Consider the following 19,421-nt stretch of genomic DNA (forward strand, 5'->3'; position numbering starts at 1 on the left):
CATCATCATCATCAGCAGCATACCTCTAGCAGATCATAGCGCTGTCGCGCTGTGTCGGGCAGACACTTTACGCCATCTAGTAGTAAATAATTAAGATAACAAAAAAAGCCTAGCCTTGGAGATCCCTAATTCACCTCAAATAAATAAGATAACAGAAATGTCCTAGCCTTGGAGATTTGTTCTTCACCTCACGTACGATGTTGGAATATTTCTACACCGCAACCTCACGGCACGGGTTTCTCAAGGTAATAAATACTAATCTTACAGTCCATGCGTTTGCTTACTGTAGGAACCAGAAACAATAGATGGTGTCGAAAACCCGACGTCTATGACGTGTCCTCGGCTCCCAAAATCGTTTCCGCGCATTCAACCAACAAAAGCATAGGCTTTGAGATTTGCACTTTAAATCGAGAGAGTTCCACTATATAAGGGTTGGTGTGATCCACCTGCTGGATGCACCTTTCTCCATGGTGTTAATGGTGTGATATTAATTGTGGTTCTATCCAAGGAGGTTATACAAAACTTCTGGAGTAGCAGTCCATGCAGCCATAGAGTTTCCTACAAAAATTGGCTGCATGCATAGCACGGAGGAAGGAAACTAAGGAGAGGCCCTGACGTCACTCTTTGTGAAGCAAAAGTGAAGCCGGAATTTGGCGTTGCTCATGGCGATGCTCCGCCTTTTGGGCCACCCTCCTCGCTTGTTTACATCTTTCGCGAAACCACGCCGCGCTGCGCGTGGTGTCGCGCAACATCTGGCAGAGCACGGTGCATGTAACACAGCGCAACAAGACACGTGCGGTGACTAACGCAAACCCGCCCACTCAGCGCCTTTGCCACGGCCCAAAACCTACCAGAGCAACACGTGTGAGCGCTCAAAACCATAAGAACGCCGCCATTGTGGCCCAAAAGGCGTGGCCATACAACAAAAAAAATAAAAAAGCAGCAAAAGAATGAGAACCTACTACGTCATTTTCGCCACACTTTTCTCCTAGCGCGCGGAGGGGGTAGGACCTCTCCTTAGTTTCCTTCCTCCGTGATGCATAGAGTTTCCTACAAAACTTTTGTAGGAAACTCTATGCATGCAGCCGCCTACGAGAGCAAGTGAAGCCACGGCGGCCATATTGTTAGGGGCAAAAGAGGCACGTCCTCAGCATAGGCGGCAGCGGAATACGCGCGTCATTCGGTTGTATTTTTGCCTCCACGATACAAAGATTGAGAAGCAACCGCTTTTAGTTGCATATAAGTTCTCGAATCTGTGTTGTTATTGGAAAAAAAAATTCTGCGTCCATTTCTTCAGCAGGCTTCGAGATAAGCAACCGGTGGGACTTCTTCGCTGTGTTAAATTACGAATATTCTCTCGTGTGGTGTGACTGCGTAATATACCCCACTGATTACCCCGCTGGTCGGTGAGAACGATTTTTCAGGCACCTTTTGTGAAAACTTAATACACCTTCCACGAGCAACTTCTGCAATACCGGCGCGTGCACCGACTTCACTTATTGGTTTGTTCTATCTCTCGTGAGTGGGGGTTATCGTATATGGCCGTGGACCAGTGCTTAAAGTCGGGGGGGGGGGGGGGGTAGGAGGGTCCCGCTCCCCTTCCATGTCTTAAGGAAAAGCTCGCTTCCCCCCCCCCCCCCCCGCCCTTTTCGCTTCGGCAGGTCAAATGTACGTGGCACTGTGGTACCCACTCGACAAGCGCTGGAGTTGATTTTATTACCAGTAGTGCCTTGTGTGGGGCAGTTCTAATTGCCAAATTTTTCGGTTAATGGTTTAATCTCGATTAATCGGCTGATGTGGCATGAATAAAAGCAGGAAAGCAGGTATTGTCGTTCTGCTGCGTGCATTTCCTCGTGAATTAGTGACGGTTCACTTTGCTTTCTTTAGGTTACGAGTTAATTTTTATTCGTTTAGTTGTGCATCACGAGTGCTGTACGTGTTATACCAAAGACGCATGCATTTTGTCCACCTTTGTAGGTTAGTAGGTGCAAAACCATAAAATATACTGTCGTAGTGCCTGCGGTTGTCAATGAAGAAAGGTAACTATAGTGTTTGGTATTGCAGCTATACTTATTTGGTTTGAGTTCATATATTGAATTGAATTGAATCTTTATTTTCTTGTGACGTACATGAAGGATGGCGGGCGTAAAAGCTGCACAAAACCAGCTTGACTAGCTCCCACTGCCTTCAAAAGGACTGTAAAGCAGTGACATCTAATAGTAAACATAAGACTTCAAACATGAGATATGATAATTATTACAATAAGAATAATTCAGAATTACTGCAAAACAAAGTTTGACAGGATACAATAGTTATTGCTCAAAGATAAAAATATAGAAGGGAAAATATACACGCATGTTGAAAAGACAGAATTGGATTACAGTTATACAAGTGGGTAAATCACGATGGGAGCAAAAGGCGTAGCACATCAGAAACAGGACAAAAGAAGAACACAGACACAGTTATACAGTCACAGTTATAGTGAACAGCTGGCATAAATTAACAATAAATTTAGAAAAGCAATGCTGCAACATCTGTTTAAGTCATATTTTCTATGTTTACATCAATGTCAATACGATAATTTAACATCTTTGGAATAACAATGCGTAGCATCTGGTCACCATACTTTGTGCGAGATCGAGGCACTAACCAGCGATTATACTGGCATGTGTCATATTTATCCCAAGTGGGTTTTAGGTTGGCCAGTTCAGAAATTATTGTTCTTTGTTTAAGTTCCTTTTTTTATCGCCTTACAAATGTTGTAGTTACAAAGATTCTCTATACCTATTAACTTATATTTTTCTTGTATATAACTAACAGAATGATTATACTCTGTTTAGCAACAATATTAAGAAATGTAGTTTGAAGACTTGGAAGCTTATCAATGTTTGTTTGCGTTGATTCGCCCCAGACTAGAAAACAGTAGTGAGCATAGGATAGAAACGATGGATGGCAGATAATAAGTGTTGTTTTAAACGGAAGTAGATAATGGTTGCGATAAATTACACCAAATATACGTTCAGCAAAATTTTAAACTGCGCGAGGAAGACAGGACGTGAACAGAAACATAGACGCACACACACGCGCGTCTATATATGTTTCTGTTCGCGTCTCGTCTATTTCGCGCAGTAAAAAAAAGAAAAATTGCTGAATCTTTGAACCGACTAGCCCGACAACATGCCTTACTTCAAGTATACGTGCTGTTTTGTTACCACCTGTTCTACTTGTGTGTCCCATAACATGTTATTCGAAAATATGACACCTAATGTTATGACAACGAAAATATGGCACCTATCTTTAACCCTTTACCTCCCGAGTTAGCGTTGAAAAAAAAAAAAAGAACGTTTCCAAAGTGCCAATTTTTTTCTAATTGATTGATGTTTACTGCTTGAAGAACTCAGCTATCTCTTGATTGTAAAATAAAATGATCCAAAAGACAGAAGTCTAAACAGCTCCCAAAGTCGTTATTTTTGCTCGTCGCCTAAAGGTTGGCGACAGAAAGGTCGTAAAGTCAGACCTTCCTTTATTCTTTTACGTGTTTCACTGCCGGATCCTGTGATTCAACGTTCGCTTCACTGGTATATATATATATATATATATATATATATATATATATATATATATCCAAATTACACGCGTACTTCCATTTCTGCCGTCTCCACATGATGTCGTTTGTTATACGAGCTTTCGCCACAACAAACCACGACCTCAACAAACCCAAACCCCATGGTTGCTTATTGGCGTTGGTGTTGCGCTGCTAAGCACGAGGTCGCGGGATCAAATCCCGGTCGCATTTCGATGGGGGCGAAATGCAAAAATACCCGTGTACTTAGATTTCTGTGCGCGTTAAAGAACCTCAGGTGGTCAAAGTTAACACGGAGTCCCCCAATACAGCGTGCCTCATAATCAGGTCGCGGTGCTGGCACGTAAAACCCCAAAATTTGATTTTTGAACAAACCCACAGCACGAAACTGATCACGTAGCAAACGCACAGCACCCGAAAAACAAAAGTGACGCATGCATACAGGCAGTGCACCAGCCTTTCTACCCTCAGAGCAAAAGCGCATGTAGCTTTCACGGTCACTACTATCGAACATTGCTGAAGATGCCGAGAATGTCTCAGCGAATAAAAGAGTACGCAACTATTTTCTATACAATGTAAGTATTTTGCTATAAGCAGGGGTAACCTGTCCTCGCATTAACCTTGGTAGAAAGGCTGGTGCACTGCCTGTATGCATGCGTCACTTTTGTTTTTTGGGTGCAGTGCGTTTGCTACGTGATCAGTTTCGTGCTGTGGGTTTGTTCAAAAATCAAATTTCGGGGTTTTACGTGCCAAGACCGCGACCTGATTACGAGGCACGCTGTATTGGGGGACTCCGTGTTAACTTTGACCACATGAGGTTCTTTAACGTGCACAGAAATCTAAGTACACGGGTATTTTTGCATTTCGCCCCCATCGATTCTTGGATATTTATTTGGATATTTGGATAATATATAGATATTTGGATAGATATTTGGATAGTATTCTTGGATATTTTTTTTAATGTTTCCGACGTTTCCGGAAGAAAAATCTTTTCTTTGTCCTTTCTCCATGCCTTCAAAAATTTCGAAAATTTTGCATGTGTACCTGCAGCTATCCACTCTCGTACTTCCATGTTTAAACTTTCACAAGCATTATGGAAATAAAGTTTGTGAAACTTCCAACTTTAAAGACACTGGACTTTGTTTATTTCTAACAGAAAGCGCCTGCATGCAGTCCAATAGGGAAAGGGAATGGGTGCTGTTATTTACAGGTGGCTATAGTACACTGCCGAGTTGTTGTGGCTGTTGCCCGGGATACAAGCCCATGCTTAACTTAGGTCTAATTAACAATTCACATTGGCCACGCCACAAACAAGCAAACATACACGAGATAATTATTCAACCCACTGCTTGCGGCAATTTACTGGACTCATAAATTATGGAAGACGGGATGATCTGCCTTCTCAACTCCTTCTACAAAAACAGGAAGAAGAAGAGTAGCATTTGTCCTCGTGCCACGCACCGTCCCGAGGATCGCATCACGTCCAAAGGCCAGACAAACCAGTTCTAAATAGGTCTTTGAGAATCAAATCCTGCAACCTCTTGTGAAGCATTTTAAAAGGTAAGACTTGTTTTTGAGTGGTAACTGAACGATAACTGTAAACGGAGAAACTCTGCCGTTTTAAACGAGAAGGCGTTCAAGTGTTAATTTTGGCAAGACAATGCTGACCTTGTCTGAATCGGAAAAGTAACCGCGATGTGTTTGCACAGCTGTATAAAGCATGCCCTCGATACTCATTTATGAACAAGCGCGTAACGTGTAGTCTGTCGCAAAAATACGACATTGGTGCTTTTAAAAGGGACATCAAATTTAATAATTCAAATAGTGTGCCCTTTTCAATAAATTAATGTCAGAAAGCTACCTGTTTGTGTAACTAAGTGGAAGTGAATTGTAAATAATGAAAACTGCTACATTTATTCGCACGCTTTATAGCAAAAACTTTCGCTTCGCTGCGTATAATTTGTGAGACACCGTGAGATCACCATCCTACATCCAAGGATGCGCAACCCTCGAAACGAAGCAACTTATCTGCGAACTTGAAAATCGCTGCCAAGGAGAGTGCACGGATGTTATATCTATTTTCCATATACGAAAGAGGGATCCTGTATGCCATTTTACCGGCAATCGAAAGGTTCCGCCATTTACTACAGTCATGGCGGCCGCATTCCAATGCAGGTGGGGGAAAAAACGAAAAAAGAAACCTTGCTTGTGTACTGTGCTTTGGGTGCAGGTTATATATAACCACAGATAGTGAAAACTATTACGCAAGACCCCCCAACACGGCGCCCTTCGTAACCAACGGTGCTAAAGTTTAGGGACTGTACACCTCACAATCCAATTTTAACCGTACACAGCGTCATTCTAGTGCGAGTACCCGTGCTGTTTATCTATCAATGTCTATGCTGTGACCATACGTGTGCCTTTGACTTCCCACCGGACACATGTGCGTGTGTATTGCGTCCGTTTTGTCTGCGTGTGCGCGTGGCTTGCCTTTGTGTGCGTGCACGCGTGGAGATCGACGTCTGAAGACGCTCCGGGCAGGCGTCGTCTACAGGTGCAGACGGATCCATGCTCTGGCGACAGCTGCGCCTGCTGCTCTGGAAGAGCGTCTACCTGTACAAGCTGCGCCGAAACTGGACGATCACGGCGCTGGAGGTGCTGACGCCGCTGCTGCTGACGCTCGTGCAAACGTATCTGCACTGCAACCGCGACCAGCCCTCGTCGACGGGACAGTCCACTCCGGGCCCTCTGTCGCGTCTCCTGGTCGGCGACACGGAGGCCGAGGAAGTGGTCACACCGTCCTTCTACTTCCCCTCCACCATCGCCTTCGTGCCGGCTCCAGGCAAGCGCTATGCGAACACTGTACGCAGAAGCTAAAGCTGTTCTCTTTAGCTTCTTCGTGTGTGTATAGGGTCCTCCGTATTCGAGTTTTATATCTTTTTCGAAATTCGGGGTGGGGTGGGGTTCAAAATCGGGCGATACGTTTGAAAGAGGAAAAAATCTGGGAGTAATCGGTCGTTTTGTTGTCTGGCATTCCAGAGTTAGTGATTTTTTCTGGTAACTTTTGCAAACGATCAACACAAGCAATAGCTTCCCTTTGGACAGAAACGTTCTATTTAAATAAGCGAAAGCGCTCACGGGAACATAGAGAGCTGCTGGCAAATCATGTAACGCAACTCATCTCTTTAAATCCTCGTCGTCGGCAATATTTTTACATTTAAAGGAAACCCCGTTAACAAAACAAAAAAAAAACAACTAGAGACGATTTTGGCAATCCGTGTTTTTTTTGCTTTGTTTTGTTCATTTTTTAACAAAGGAAACAAACAAGACTTGTAGTTGACACGGACATCCTTTGCAGAAGGTGGGATGGTATTCCTTATCTTATACAAATCCTTATTCACGTATGCTTAATACTATGCTTTGGGGGTATTTCTGTGTCCATCCTCGACCTGTAATGCATTTAGTCCTTGTTTGTCGCAGAATACCTCCCATGCTAAGCCAAGTTCTTCCTGTGAAGCATCTGCTGTGGCGTTCCACGCCAGTATTTGCCGCGACATTTCATCATTCAAACTTCGTCACAGGCTTTGTCACACACTTCGTCACGGAGTGTTACTGTCTGACGTAGCTATGGCGCTCGCTTGGTCTCGATGTTGGCTGGATTGAGCATTGACATTCGATGGAGAATTTCTCCAATTAGGTGCAATCTTCAAGATTATAAGAAAATGGAGTACAATGAAATGCAACTGCCTCTAAATTTGCCATATAAGCAACTGCATGCCGTCAAGCCTCTAATAAAAGATTCATTAACGAATTTTCGTTAGTCTTCTGAAACTCACGGTATTAGAAACAAAGTATGTCCTCTCTGAGAGCCTCTTAAAAAAACCTATGTTAATAATAATAATAATAATAATAATAATAATAATAATAATAATAATAATAATAATAATAATAATAATAATAATAATAATAATAATAAAATGCTCTAGAGGCGTATGCTTGCGCCGTCTTATATGCGTGTACGATCAGCAAACGAGTATTTTTTTTATTTATTTTTTTTGGAAACTCCGTGCCTTATGGTGGTGCGGCTGAGCGTCTGTGGCACAGGGCGGTTGCGAGCAGACTTGGCGGTGCTTGCCTGCAGCAGGGAATGTCTCCGGCGAACAAGTGCTGCGCCACGCGTTCCCGCGTGCGAAGCTCGAAGAGTTCGCTGACGAGCCTGCGATGGTGGCCAACCTGAGTGCGCGCACCAACGCTTTAGGGCTGGCCAACAACTACGGCGTGGTGTTCGAGCAGGCCGAGCGAGGCGTGCTCAGCTACACGCTGCGCTTTCCTTCCTGGCAGGAATTCTACACCCGACAGACGATGCGGCCAGGAGGCGTCACCCTCCGGCCGCCATTTTGGCTCTCGGGTAGGGTGACCCTGCGTTCGTTCGTTCGTTCGTTCGTTCGTTCGTTCGTTCGTTCGTTCGTTCTATACGCCGCGGTAGCCCAGTGGCTATGTTGTTGCCCTGCTGAGCTCGAGGTCGCAGGTTCGATGGCGGTGAAATAAAAAAAACCATGTTTATTTAGATTTATGTGCATGTTAAAGATCGCCAGGCGATCAAAATTGAGCCGCACTCCCCACTATAGGACGTGCCTCACAATCAACATACTTTTGGCACGTCAAAATCCAATTTTTTTTTCTATTCCTCCGTGTTGTTAAGTATAGTCGGATACCACTTAATTATAGGTCTGCAGTGAAGCCCCGCCCACGCCCTCATAACCGCCAGCCACTGTTCCTCCGCGAGGCTGCAAATAGTTTGTGTACTTTAAAGTTTCCCTTTTACCTAAATAAGGTGGTAACAACAAAAATAAAATTATTAGCGCCTAAATTTATAAGTTTTTGCCCGTATATTATAGTGGAACGGCGAAAGCATAATTCTTTATTTAACTGGAATAAAACGCTTGCTTCGCTGCAACTATTTATTGTAAAGTTTCACTTCAGTTGGCAGTGAAGTTTCATGAGTAAAACGGGCTCAGCAACGAAGTTAACTGTACCGCGGACTTTTCAAGAGTGAAATGCTCAGACTCCATACAATTTGTCCATGTCTGTTGCACACTTCATCGCTTCCGCCGATGAAAACACTCTTCAAGAACAGCAGACGCTCCGGAGCTACCAAGTACGACGCCATTTTGAAAACGACGCATGACGATTTTGTTTGCGTCTGTGATTGGTTGGCAGACTAACACAACCCCGCGCGGTTTGTGTGCCTTGGTTGCCAACTGCTGTGTTTTTAAGTTGTATCCTACTATATATATATGAATTGTTTAAAGGGTTTGTTCACTCGTTTATGCACTCACTCGTTCTTCCTATAGTTTATGATTAATTCAAGTGATTAAAGAAAATTACACGAACGGCCGATTGCAGGAATTTGTGTGTCGCGTGACCTGTGTCCTGGAATCTATGTGACCAGAGTCCGCATTAACAAAATAATTTCTTACGATATAAGTGTTCATAAGAACACGTGCCAGCCAGTATTGACGTCGGACATATTATTAGCTTTGGCTTCATGAATTGAGCGCCATGTGTTTAGACCTCTTTCTACTTTTTTTTTTTCGTATAAGGGCAATAGCCAGCACGTTAGTCCTGCTTCGCGTCAATTGAAGCTGCCACACCATTGCGATGTTCTCTCTCACTGCAGAGGCAGAAATTGCATTACAGCGACTAGAGCGCATTTCTCGATGAGCGGCCGTATTTTGGGACGATGTCGCAGCCCGAAAGTTGTCTCTCCACGTATGCCGAATTCAACAATTCAACGAACTCGCACGGCACGATGGGATCGCTACTGAAGTTGACGCTCTGCTCCGGTCCGTGCTGCAGGTATTTTGCTACCGATGATGTCGAGGCTGAACATGGCCGTTGCGCAGATGGTGTCGCCCATCGCGGGTGGCGCGCAGCTGCCGCCGGTCTACTTTCAGACGCGGCGGTTTCCGTCGCCGAAGGGCTTCGACAGCTCCAAAAGCGCACGCAAGATCACGGACGTGAGCGTCATCTACGGCTTCATCGTCCTGGCACCCGTTGCCGTCAAGCGCATTGCGGAGGAGAAGTCAGTCGGAATGAAGGTATATATACGGCGCCGCATGGCGGCACACGGCGAAATGAGAGCTTGAGAAACAGCGGTGTTCTGACGGGATCGCGTATACCCTAAACGACAACGGAACCTCATCGCGGATCCTCTCCTGCCATCCCCTCTCAGTAAAAACGTAAAAAAAAAGTCGCAAGCTTCAGCCGAAGGGCGGAGCGCTGCTAGTGGTAGCAAAATATTAGGCAATCACACGAAGGTTCGTAGGGCTATACGCCGTACAAAGTGCACTAAAGATTCTATAACTAAACAAGCATGGGGCCACGAGCGCACACACCAACATCCCAGCTGCATGGTTAGGCCAAAAGTATCGTGGCGCCTTTGTCTAATGGCGTACACAGTTGACGTCGTGAGTGCCGTATCGTCGTCCTATTCACAGCTTACGCAAAGATAATGGGAATAAGTGAATAGATGCAATGCGCACGTTTTCACTGCGCCAGCTGTATGACTGCGATGAAATCAATGCGTACCACTACGCTATACTGAGCTCGAAATTTAGAATATCTAACGACCTGCGATCTTCCCTGCTACTTGCGTAGTTTGCTGAAGGTGCAGTCCTTGCCAGAAATATACGAACTGCGATGGCTGCGACCTCCAGACTGACCACAGGCTGTTTTGGGACTCGTGTTTTAAGGACTCAAATATTAGTGCCTGCGGGCTAGTACCTGTACCTGCGGGCTAGAACTACAAGAACTTTCCACACCACACAGCTGAACAAAATGTATGGTGAAGTCGCGGAGTAGCCTGGATGGTATTTTGCAAAACGCTGTACGTCACCTGCGTATAGGACGAACACCACAGCTCATGTTCCGCCAAGAGATCATTGCAGCAAGTTGGAACAACATTGCATCTCGCGCTCGCAGGAGCTACTGCGCATCGCTGGGATCTCCGACGCGGTGTACTGGCTGTCCGCTTTCCTGAGCGGCATGATGGTGATGTCGCTGGAGACGCTGCTCATCACCGTGTTCCTGAAGCTTCCCATCTTCTGCGATCCGTCACTACTGCCTCAGAGCGATTTCAGCCTTGTGCTGTTCATGCTTCTGTTGTACGCTGTATACTGCGACCTGTTCTGCCTGCTGATAAGCTGCGTCGTCAAGACCCGTGAGCGCATGTCCAACTCGCTCACTCATTCAATTTTTTTTAATGCATGTGCTCAAAACGAGTATACGCAGACCTAGTTTTTCGAATTGTGAACAAAACAAATGAAATGCTCATTCCGAGCATTTTGACTTTATGCCCCCAAGTGAAAAAAGTTTTTACAGCATGCGGTCTGAATGGAGAAACAGTCTCGTTACCGCCAACGTGTCGCGAGTTCTCGAACCGGTACGCGCAGTTGACGCGCGAAAACATTACATTGCTTAGCTGTATTGCAGTACGAGTGGTGAAGTGGCGAGGAACATTATTCACCAACAAGCGAAATAAGTGCGTCCAGGCGTTCACAAGTGACTAGCCGCTATTATATGCTCTAGCCCCACGGCAGGGGCAATTCATATATGTTCTGTTTCAAGACCCCACTATAGCAAATGTCCTTTGAATCAGGCATATATCATTCAAGTATTTGATCAGGGCAAAATACTGACTGTTCCTGGCCTGTCGCCAACCATTCTGATGACAGCGGTGTATGCTGTGTTCGCCACCGTGTGCCTCTGGATGCTGACGTACGAGGTGCCCATCTTCTTCATGGACGTGCCCGGTTCCGTCGAGTACGCGGACCTATCGCTCGGCCAGAAAGTCGTCACATCCATATTTCCTAATATGGCCCTGCACTGGATTATCCGCATCATCAGCGCGCACGAGGAAAACAGTTGAGTGTCTCTATCACGTTACGACAACTGCATGACATCTTCGTCTCAGTAGCTCACTTCATTCGCACAAACTCAGCGCCTGAGAGTCAAAGAATGTTGAAGTACGACTAACGCAGCCGGACATGTGAGCGCTTACGTTTTCTTTTTTGGCGGGTCGAAATGGCGTCGTTGTCCGTTGGCGAGGCAACACAGACAGTTCACGCGAACATATGGCGACCGCTTCTCGAACTGCCTGGTTTATTCCGCTGATGTCACCTGAGCACGGGTATGCACGCCTGTCCGATCGAGCGGGTCGGGCTGAGTCAACCATACTCGGTTCAAGGGTGCAGGCGAGTTGACTAAGCATGACAAGCTGATATGTGCGGCATTTGTCGGTACTTGACTAATTAGTTGACGGGGTTTAAGGTCCAGCCAGAAACAACACCCGGGATACGAAAGACACCGAAGTGAAGGGTTCTCGATCAATTTCTACCGATCTGGGTTTTTGAACACGTGCCTGGCCTAAGTGCAAGAGGGAAATTGTATTCCACCCCAGCTGAAATCCAGCCGCCGCTGTCGGAAATTGAACCATCGATTCTGTGTTCAACACGACCCCGGCGGCAGTGGCACTGACCTATCCAGGCTGGTTTCGTCGAGTTTATGCAGACGCCTTGCACGTTTTTAAAAAATGATTTTCAATATACAGTCGTCTACATGCTGCCGCGTTTTCGGTGTGCTCGACATGTGCAAAGGCCGAGGTCGGGACGGCTATACGTCACACTTGCCATTTTCTGAATAAGCTTCGGAACAAGCAGAGAAAGCTTGCCTTGAAAAATAGGTGCCACAGTTGCTCACTCAAAGGTGGCATACTTAAAACGCGATGTCAACTAGGCAGGATGAGGGAACTGCGATATAAATCCGCTCCGGAAACAGTATACGTGTTCGTGTGACGTACAGAATTCGTTTAATGTTGAACTTGTACGACAACTTTTTCGCAAAAAGTGTCGAATACTCCCATGTTACGCCTTCTTTCTAGACCAGGGGGCTCGCTGGAGCAACCTTAATATGACCGGCTCGTTGTATGACAACATAACCCTGACGGTGATGATGTGTGTCGTCCTGAGCTACTGCGTGTTCTACGCCATCCTGGTCTGGTACCTGGACAACGTGTGGCCGTGGCAGTACGGCATCCCCAAGGAGCCCTTCTTTTTCGCCAATGTGAGCGGCTTTCTTGAGGAATGTAGCCTAAGTTCATCGACTCGAAGCTCTTCCTCCATTTCGCCGAGTTGAGTGCAGCTGATAGAGACGCTACGCGTCTATAGAAATTGCCACAGATGGTCATGAAATGCAGTAACCACTTCAGTCAAGGGGTGGCGCTGTTATCTACTTGAAACGAGGTGGACGGTTGAGTGGAAGAATGTTATAGAATGTGCGGGCATGAAGCGAACGTGCATGAAGCTTCAGAGCGGGTGTTTTCGATGTATACATACGCTACCCGTGATAGTGAAGGGGTCGTGTGAACACCGATATACTTACTTGTATGATGGCGTGCACTCAAGCGTAACTGAGTTAAGGTGGTAGGTAGTACGTTGTGTTACGGTGTGCAAACGGGAAAATGTCATGATCTTACATTTGGCAACGCTTAATGGCCTCAACCGTGTGTCGTACGAAGTTGTGATTGAATTTGGGTCATTTTGAAGAGCTATGTCTTCTTTGTTTGTGACAGTGAAATAAACTGATACTCTAAGCAGAATTAGGGCTTCTCCATAGTCACCTCTGAAAGGGCAGTTGTGGTGCTAAGTACGTCGTTCTAAGTAATTAACATGGAGCAATTGATCATTTGTGCAACTATCTTTACCGCGCTCAACACCGGCTGGCAAAGAGGGGCATTTATTTATTTATTTATTTATTTATTTATTTATTTATTTATTTATTTATTTATTTATTTATTTATTTATTACGTACAACCGTCCTCATTTCTATGCATTAGACAGTAGTGCGCGATACAATAAAATAAAAAAAAAGAATACAGTCGTGAGAGTTTAGGCAATAAAAAGAAGCCATACAAACTGTATACCTTATATAATTATAGTGGCATAACCAGTAATTCGTCACCAAAGTACAAAAGAGGGAATAAAATAACAAATTGAGTACGATCTATACAGAAGATGCCGTTCAGGGAGATAATATACGTAATTCACGTAACGCTTGCGTGCAGCAGACCGCAAGCCGAGCCATCGTTCCACGAGCGGTCTGCTTCTACCGTGCACGTTACGTTCATCGTCGTACTCGTGGCCTTTCAGATACACGCGGCGATATGAATGTGGTAATACCATAATATTAATCCTGCGAAAACTCAGGACGTGGATGCAGAGTGGTGAAAAGGGAAGTTAAAAAGCACCTGAACGTGTAATATGGGCATGAAAGTAAACTTCAACGGCCATCTTGGTTTATAGTACGTAGCCATGCGGCAAGTTCAGGTGGATACCTAGTTATGGCTTTCTTGTGGGCAAGTTTGTTTTCAGCATGATGAACTAATAACAGCTCAAGTTTAACGAAAGGGACACATACACAGCGCCCGCGTACGTCGTCATTTCTTCCCCAGACCTTTCTCTCCTGTTATCACGCTTTTAAACGGCCAGTTAGATGCAAACTTTCCTTTCATACTGTTTCTCTCCGGCATCCAACGAGCTGCTAGTCAACATGATATGTGAAAACACGGGAGCAGTGGTTTGCGCAAACATGCAGTGAGTGTGCTTGCAGCGGTGCGACTCGTAAATTAAGTGACTCTGTACCAATGTTCACCGCCCAAGTTAAAGGAATAAATACGCGTTATTCGCTTGCTGCCCAATCTTTAAGGGTAAGCAGGCTGAGTATAACTATTGCTACGTATACACAGGTGTGATCGTATATTCTTGTGCGTTTGCTTTGCAGATGAGCTACTGGTACCCCAAAGCGCCAAAAAGTTTGCAGCATCAGCGGAAGGATGCCACGGATGCTAGCATTCCGCTTGAGAGCGTCGGAGACCGGGACAATCCTGGCATAGTGCTGGACAACGTCACGAAGGTCAGCCAGCACTCGTCAGGTTTAGCGCAGATGGTCTACCTGGGGCGGGGAAAATTATCCCGAAATTTCCCACTACAGCGTCCCTCATATTATGAATGTCACCTTATGACGTATCAATCAATCAATCAATCAATCAATCAATCAATCAATCAATCAATCAATCAATCAATCAATCAATCAATCAATCAATCAATCAATCAATCAAATTTCCTCGCGACGACATCTGGACACTGTCTGCGATGCATAGCTATTTTTCAGCTGTGATAACTTTATGACACGTGCGGTTTAGGCTACATGTCCGTGTGAAGTTCTGCGAGGTTCAATATCAGTACATTATTCGTTCAACGTCGATCTTTCTTCACAGGAGATGGTTAAGGCACTTGTGATGCTGCTGAAAGGCTGTCCATGATTATCTGCATGCAGGCGTAAGTTTTGTATAAAGTGATCATCCTAGTTGGCTTCTCCTTAGTATTTGTCTTTGTGGGGAGGAGCCCACTTTAGCGACTGCGTTTGTTTACTTTAGGATAAACCGTGTTTTTCTCAGTATTTATGTCTGTGCAGCCTAGAATGCTAGAATGACCGGCGATATGCGTCCTTATAAATAATTAATATGCGTGTCGGTTTCATAGACAATACAGATGTTACTTTAAATCGTATGTGGCAGAGAGCGTGATTTTACCTCTCTTATATATTACTCAATGAAGTAGACATTACACGAGAAATCATATTGCGTAATTAACCTATTAAAATCGATCCATCCGTCCATCCGTCCGTCCGTCCGTCCGTCCGTCGGTCCGTCCGTCCGTCCGTCGGTCCGTCCGTCCGTCGGTCCGGCCGGCCGGCCGGCCGGCCGGCCGTCCGTCCGTCCGTCCGTCCGTCCGTCCGTCCGTCCGTCCGTCCGTCCGTCCGTCCGTCCGTCCGTCCGTCCGTCCGTCCGTCCGTCCGTCCGTCCGTCCGTCCGTCCGTCCGTCCGTCCATCCATCCATCCATCCATCCATCCATCCATCCATCCATCCATCCATCCATCCATCCATCCATCCATTCATTCATTCATTTGTCGGTCCCTCCGTCCGTCTGTCCACCCGCAGTCAGCGCGTTGTCATGTATACTGCTGTTTATGTATCCCGTGTACGTCACTTCTCTCAGAAATCGTGAGTGACCGTGTGACAAGCCTAGCCTCACCTCGAACTGTTGCAGATATACCAGAACAGAACCGTGGCCCTCCGTCGCGTCAGCCTCAAGGCGTACCCTGGCGATGTCACCGTACTTCTAGGCCGCAACGGTGCGGGCAAGACGACTCTACTGCGGCTCATTACGGGTCTCGAGCAGGCGTCCGCCGGCAGCGTCTACGTGGCCGGCCACAATGTGGCGCTAAACACGGACGCGGCGCGCCGCTCCATGGGCTTCTGTCCGCAGGAGAACATCCTCTTCCTCGGCCTCACCGTCCTCGAGCACCTGCAGTTCTTCGCCAGGGTGCGCCACTGAACATTGTTGTAATATCACCATGCAGGGAGTACAAAAAACTGAGAGGGAGCGTAATGGGATAAAATTGTGGAGCCGGAAAAAGTCGGTCCAACTTGCGATGATGTCGAGGTAGGTTTTAGCGTCTTCTACTGCCGCGCTCACCGCACGCTCTCCTGAAAAGACAACGGGTGCGAGGCCAACGTAGTTGCACAAGACTGTCGAGAGAAAGTGAGCATGGGAGCGGTTGGCAAAACAAGAACGCATCGATTAAAACTTAACTGCAACACAACACACTGGGCCAAATCCGCCGAGCGCAGGGCCGATTTTTGGAGAAACTGGGGAGAGAAAAAGGGGAAGTTGGCCTTTGAAGGCTGTCTGCGTGATGTCATACTCTCTCTCATAGTTTCTTTCTTTCCTCTATGGATATCACTAGTCTGCGGCGCGACCTTGTTCAGGGTTCTACAGCGAAGCTGTTAGCCTCTAGTTTGCTGGGATTTTCCCTGTCCGTCAGCAAAATAAAAAAATTAATAATAATAATAATAATAATAATAATTGATCCGAAAAAAAGTGCACATCTTCTTTGGAATCAGGCATACAACACCATAGCTCAGTATTCATTTCAATAAAGAAAAGCACAAAACAAGCGTCAAAACCGCATGATGGATGATAAGGCGCCTGTGAACAATGCGAGGCACATTCCTTCTCCCCGCGTGTGTTTCCGGGTGAAGATTACGGTTGAATAAGCTGCTCCGGTGGGAAAAGGGCAACAGCAGCATACGAATCAGTGAGTGACGTCGCCAAACTTCATATATACAAGGGAGACTTCCCTAGCAACTCCTTCAGTTCATTGCAAGACCGCTATGGGTAGAACACGCAAGGACTCCCAAAGAGCAGCGTGAATACGATGAGGGTCGAAGAGTGCAAAATTGTAATGCTCACCAACAGTGTCGTGCTAAGACTAGGCAGAACACTAAAGCATTCCATATGCCCATCGATGGCATTTGAATGATTTCTAACAGCTTCGCTGGCCATCCACTTTCGCAGGGTCGGGATGGCGAGTCAGTTCTTTTGTTCACTTTGTGTTCTCCATGCCGTGTTTCATGGGTAACATATGCCACCAATATCCAGCATTTATCCTACTAAAACTAAGCAATGAATTTAGATGTCCGTAGAGATATATTGAAGATTCTAGAATTTATATATAATGTGCTTTACATGAGTTCACGCTTCCTCTGTGGGCCAACATTAAGTCTATGTCATTACGCATCCTGTTCCAGTAGTTGCAAGGCTGTTTATTCTATTCGCGATTGTGCCTGATTGTGTCACTTATATTAAGCAAACATCTGTAGCAGTGGTGAAATTCAAGTCCCGGGCCTAACGAACGTTGAATTTTTGTTGTGCAGATTGCTGATTTATGCTTACACACTTTTCAAAAGGTAACTCAAGAGGATCTAAAGAGTGTGCACATGTTTTACTGCGTGCTTAATATCTCGTGCTGTCATTTTGGAAAACACATTTTACCAGTTTCAACCAAGATTCTACAGGTCAGTTTCACATAATACGTGGTTATTTAACCAGGCTGCGTTCTCCTCAAGGTTCCAAAACACTGGCCTGACTGGGCTTTCCTACTGTTATCATTGAACAGCGAACAGCTTTTAAAGCCGACTTATCTGTTTGGAAACATGGCTAAACAAATGCTATAAGGCGAGTATAATCTTATGCCGACCAATACATGAACTTGTGCATTTTGTGTGAGAGGCGCTTATTAGCGTAAAAGTAACCCTGCAATTTATAAAGCGCTGTAGAAAATGATATATTTGCAGTGACATCTGCTCCAAAATCTCAAGCGTGGCGTATTCCCGCACAGCGGAGGTCTCGGAGGCCTCCGGTGCACGACTCCTTGGATGGGAGTCGTGCAGAGGGAGCATGGGATACTCTCCGCGTAGGTTCCCTGTATACGGAGCCATATGCAGGAACACTAAATCGGCGTGCGGCCAGGGGGCGCTCGCACCATCTAGACCTGAAGTTTCGCACAGAGGAAACGGGAATCATGATCTTTAAGGAAGAGACGAGCAACGACGGGGTATCAATTCAACAGGATGTCGTAGCCCTAGTCAAGAAATATAAATACCTGTGACACATAACCAAAGGAAATACCTACTCAAGCGTCCACCAATATAATCTAAAAATGAAAGGGAAGCGGAATGCAGCATCAGTGAAACATAGAGCACTTTGTGGCTACAATAAAAATGAGGTGGTGCGAGTAATTTGGAAAAATGTAATGCTACCAGCGCTGTCGTTCGCGAGTGCAATTCTGTGCTATAAGTAAGCAATCTTGTCGGGGTTGGAGATTAATCAGAAGGCAGTGGACCGACTGGCTTTGGGTGCCCACGATATAACGACAAATGAGACAGTGCAAGGTGAAATAGGTGGGGCTTCTTTTGAAGTCAGATGAGCGCAGAGCAAGATTCGTTTTTAAGAAAGACTAAGAAACATAGACATAAAGAAATGGCTGGCTAAAATGCACAAATATCTGCACCTCAAACGCATTAAACGGAATGGAGGAAGAGGTCAAGAAAGTTGTCAACGAAGTACAGGGCAAACTGAAAGTGGAAATAAACAACCAGGAATCATAAAAAGAAAGTGAGAGAAGCAGAGAGGCTAAACTGGATGCAATGGATGAAAATAAAAAGAACGGCAAGAAAGAAATCAGAAGAAAATTTTTGCATGATAACGCAATTGCTGATGGAGGCCCGAGCTGGCTGCCTGAGGGCAAAAACATAGCAAATATAAGCCACAAGATGAGCACGCTACGAAAAATTCTGACCAACTAGAGGCTAACAGCTTTGCGGTAAAAAAATGAATGTACTGATAAAATCCGAGTCATTGCAAACGTAGGTAATGGAACAATATAGTGGTAGACGTTCTAAATACGAAAGATCGATTTCAGATAGGCAAAAGGCTAGATGGCTATATATGTAGTAAAACTTGAACAAATCAAGCAGGCTAGGTGACTATTTGTCCCCACCCCGTTTCAAAGCAGATGTCAGTAAACATCATCATAATCCCATTTTGTAGCTGTGTAACTGCGACGCTCCTATGACAAGATTCCCGCCATCGCGCTTGTGCCATGAGGGGAGCCCGAACATCAGAAGACGTTATAGTTGTGCGGAGAAGACGAACGTCTGGGTGTGCGAGAGAGGAGCGGATGGACAGGTTGACATGACAGGGGAAGCGCGATTTTAGCAATGGCCTTCAGAAATTGCGGATCGAGGACAAGCGAAAGCATGGTTCAAGAAATTCGAGAAGACGAGTTTACTCGTTTTCGAATACATGCAGTTTTCTGTAGGTTCGCGTGAAAGTGGTCATCTTTTTTTTTTTTTGCGTATGTGTGTGTGTGTGT

General features: G+C 45.6%; 1 protein-coding gene across 1 annotated transcript in view; it reads left to right on the forward strand.

The window, feature by feature from the left end:
- The first annotated feature begins 6,151 nt into the window (after positions 1–6,151).
- The window catches only part of LOC126536664 (phospholipid-transporting ATPase ABCA3-like), a 42,505-nt gene continuing 29,235 nt past the window's right edge, over positions 6,152–19,421 (forward strand). The window contains exons 1-8 of the mRNA XM_072287606.1: positions 6,152–6,425; positions 7,725–7,991; positions 9,443–9,684; positions 10,568–10,805; positions 11,320–11,508; positions 12,525–12,706; positions 14,423–14,554; positions 15,752–16,027. Coding sequence (XP_072143707.1) covers positions 6,152–6,425; positions 7,725–7,991; positions 9,443–9,684; positions 10,568–10,805; positions 11,320–11,508; positions 12,525–12,706; positions 14,423–14,554; positions 15,752–16,027 — 1,800 coding nt within the window. The remainder of the gene's footprint in view (positions 6,426–7,724; positions 7,992–9,442; positions 9,685–10,567; positions 10,806–11,319; positions 11,509–12,524; positions 12,707–14,422; positions 14,555–15,751; positions 16,028–19,421) is intronic.

This window comes from Dermacentor andersoni, chromosome 4 (genome assembly GCF_023375885.2).
Source record: "Dermacentor andersoni chromosome 4, qqDerAnde1_hic_scaffold, whole genome shotgun sequence".
Classification (NCBI taxonomy): Eukaryota; Metazoa; Arthropoda; class Arachnida; order Ixodida; family Ixodidae; genus Dermacentor; species Dermacentor andersoni.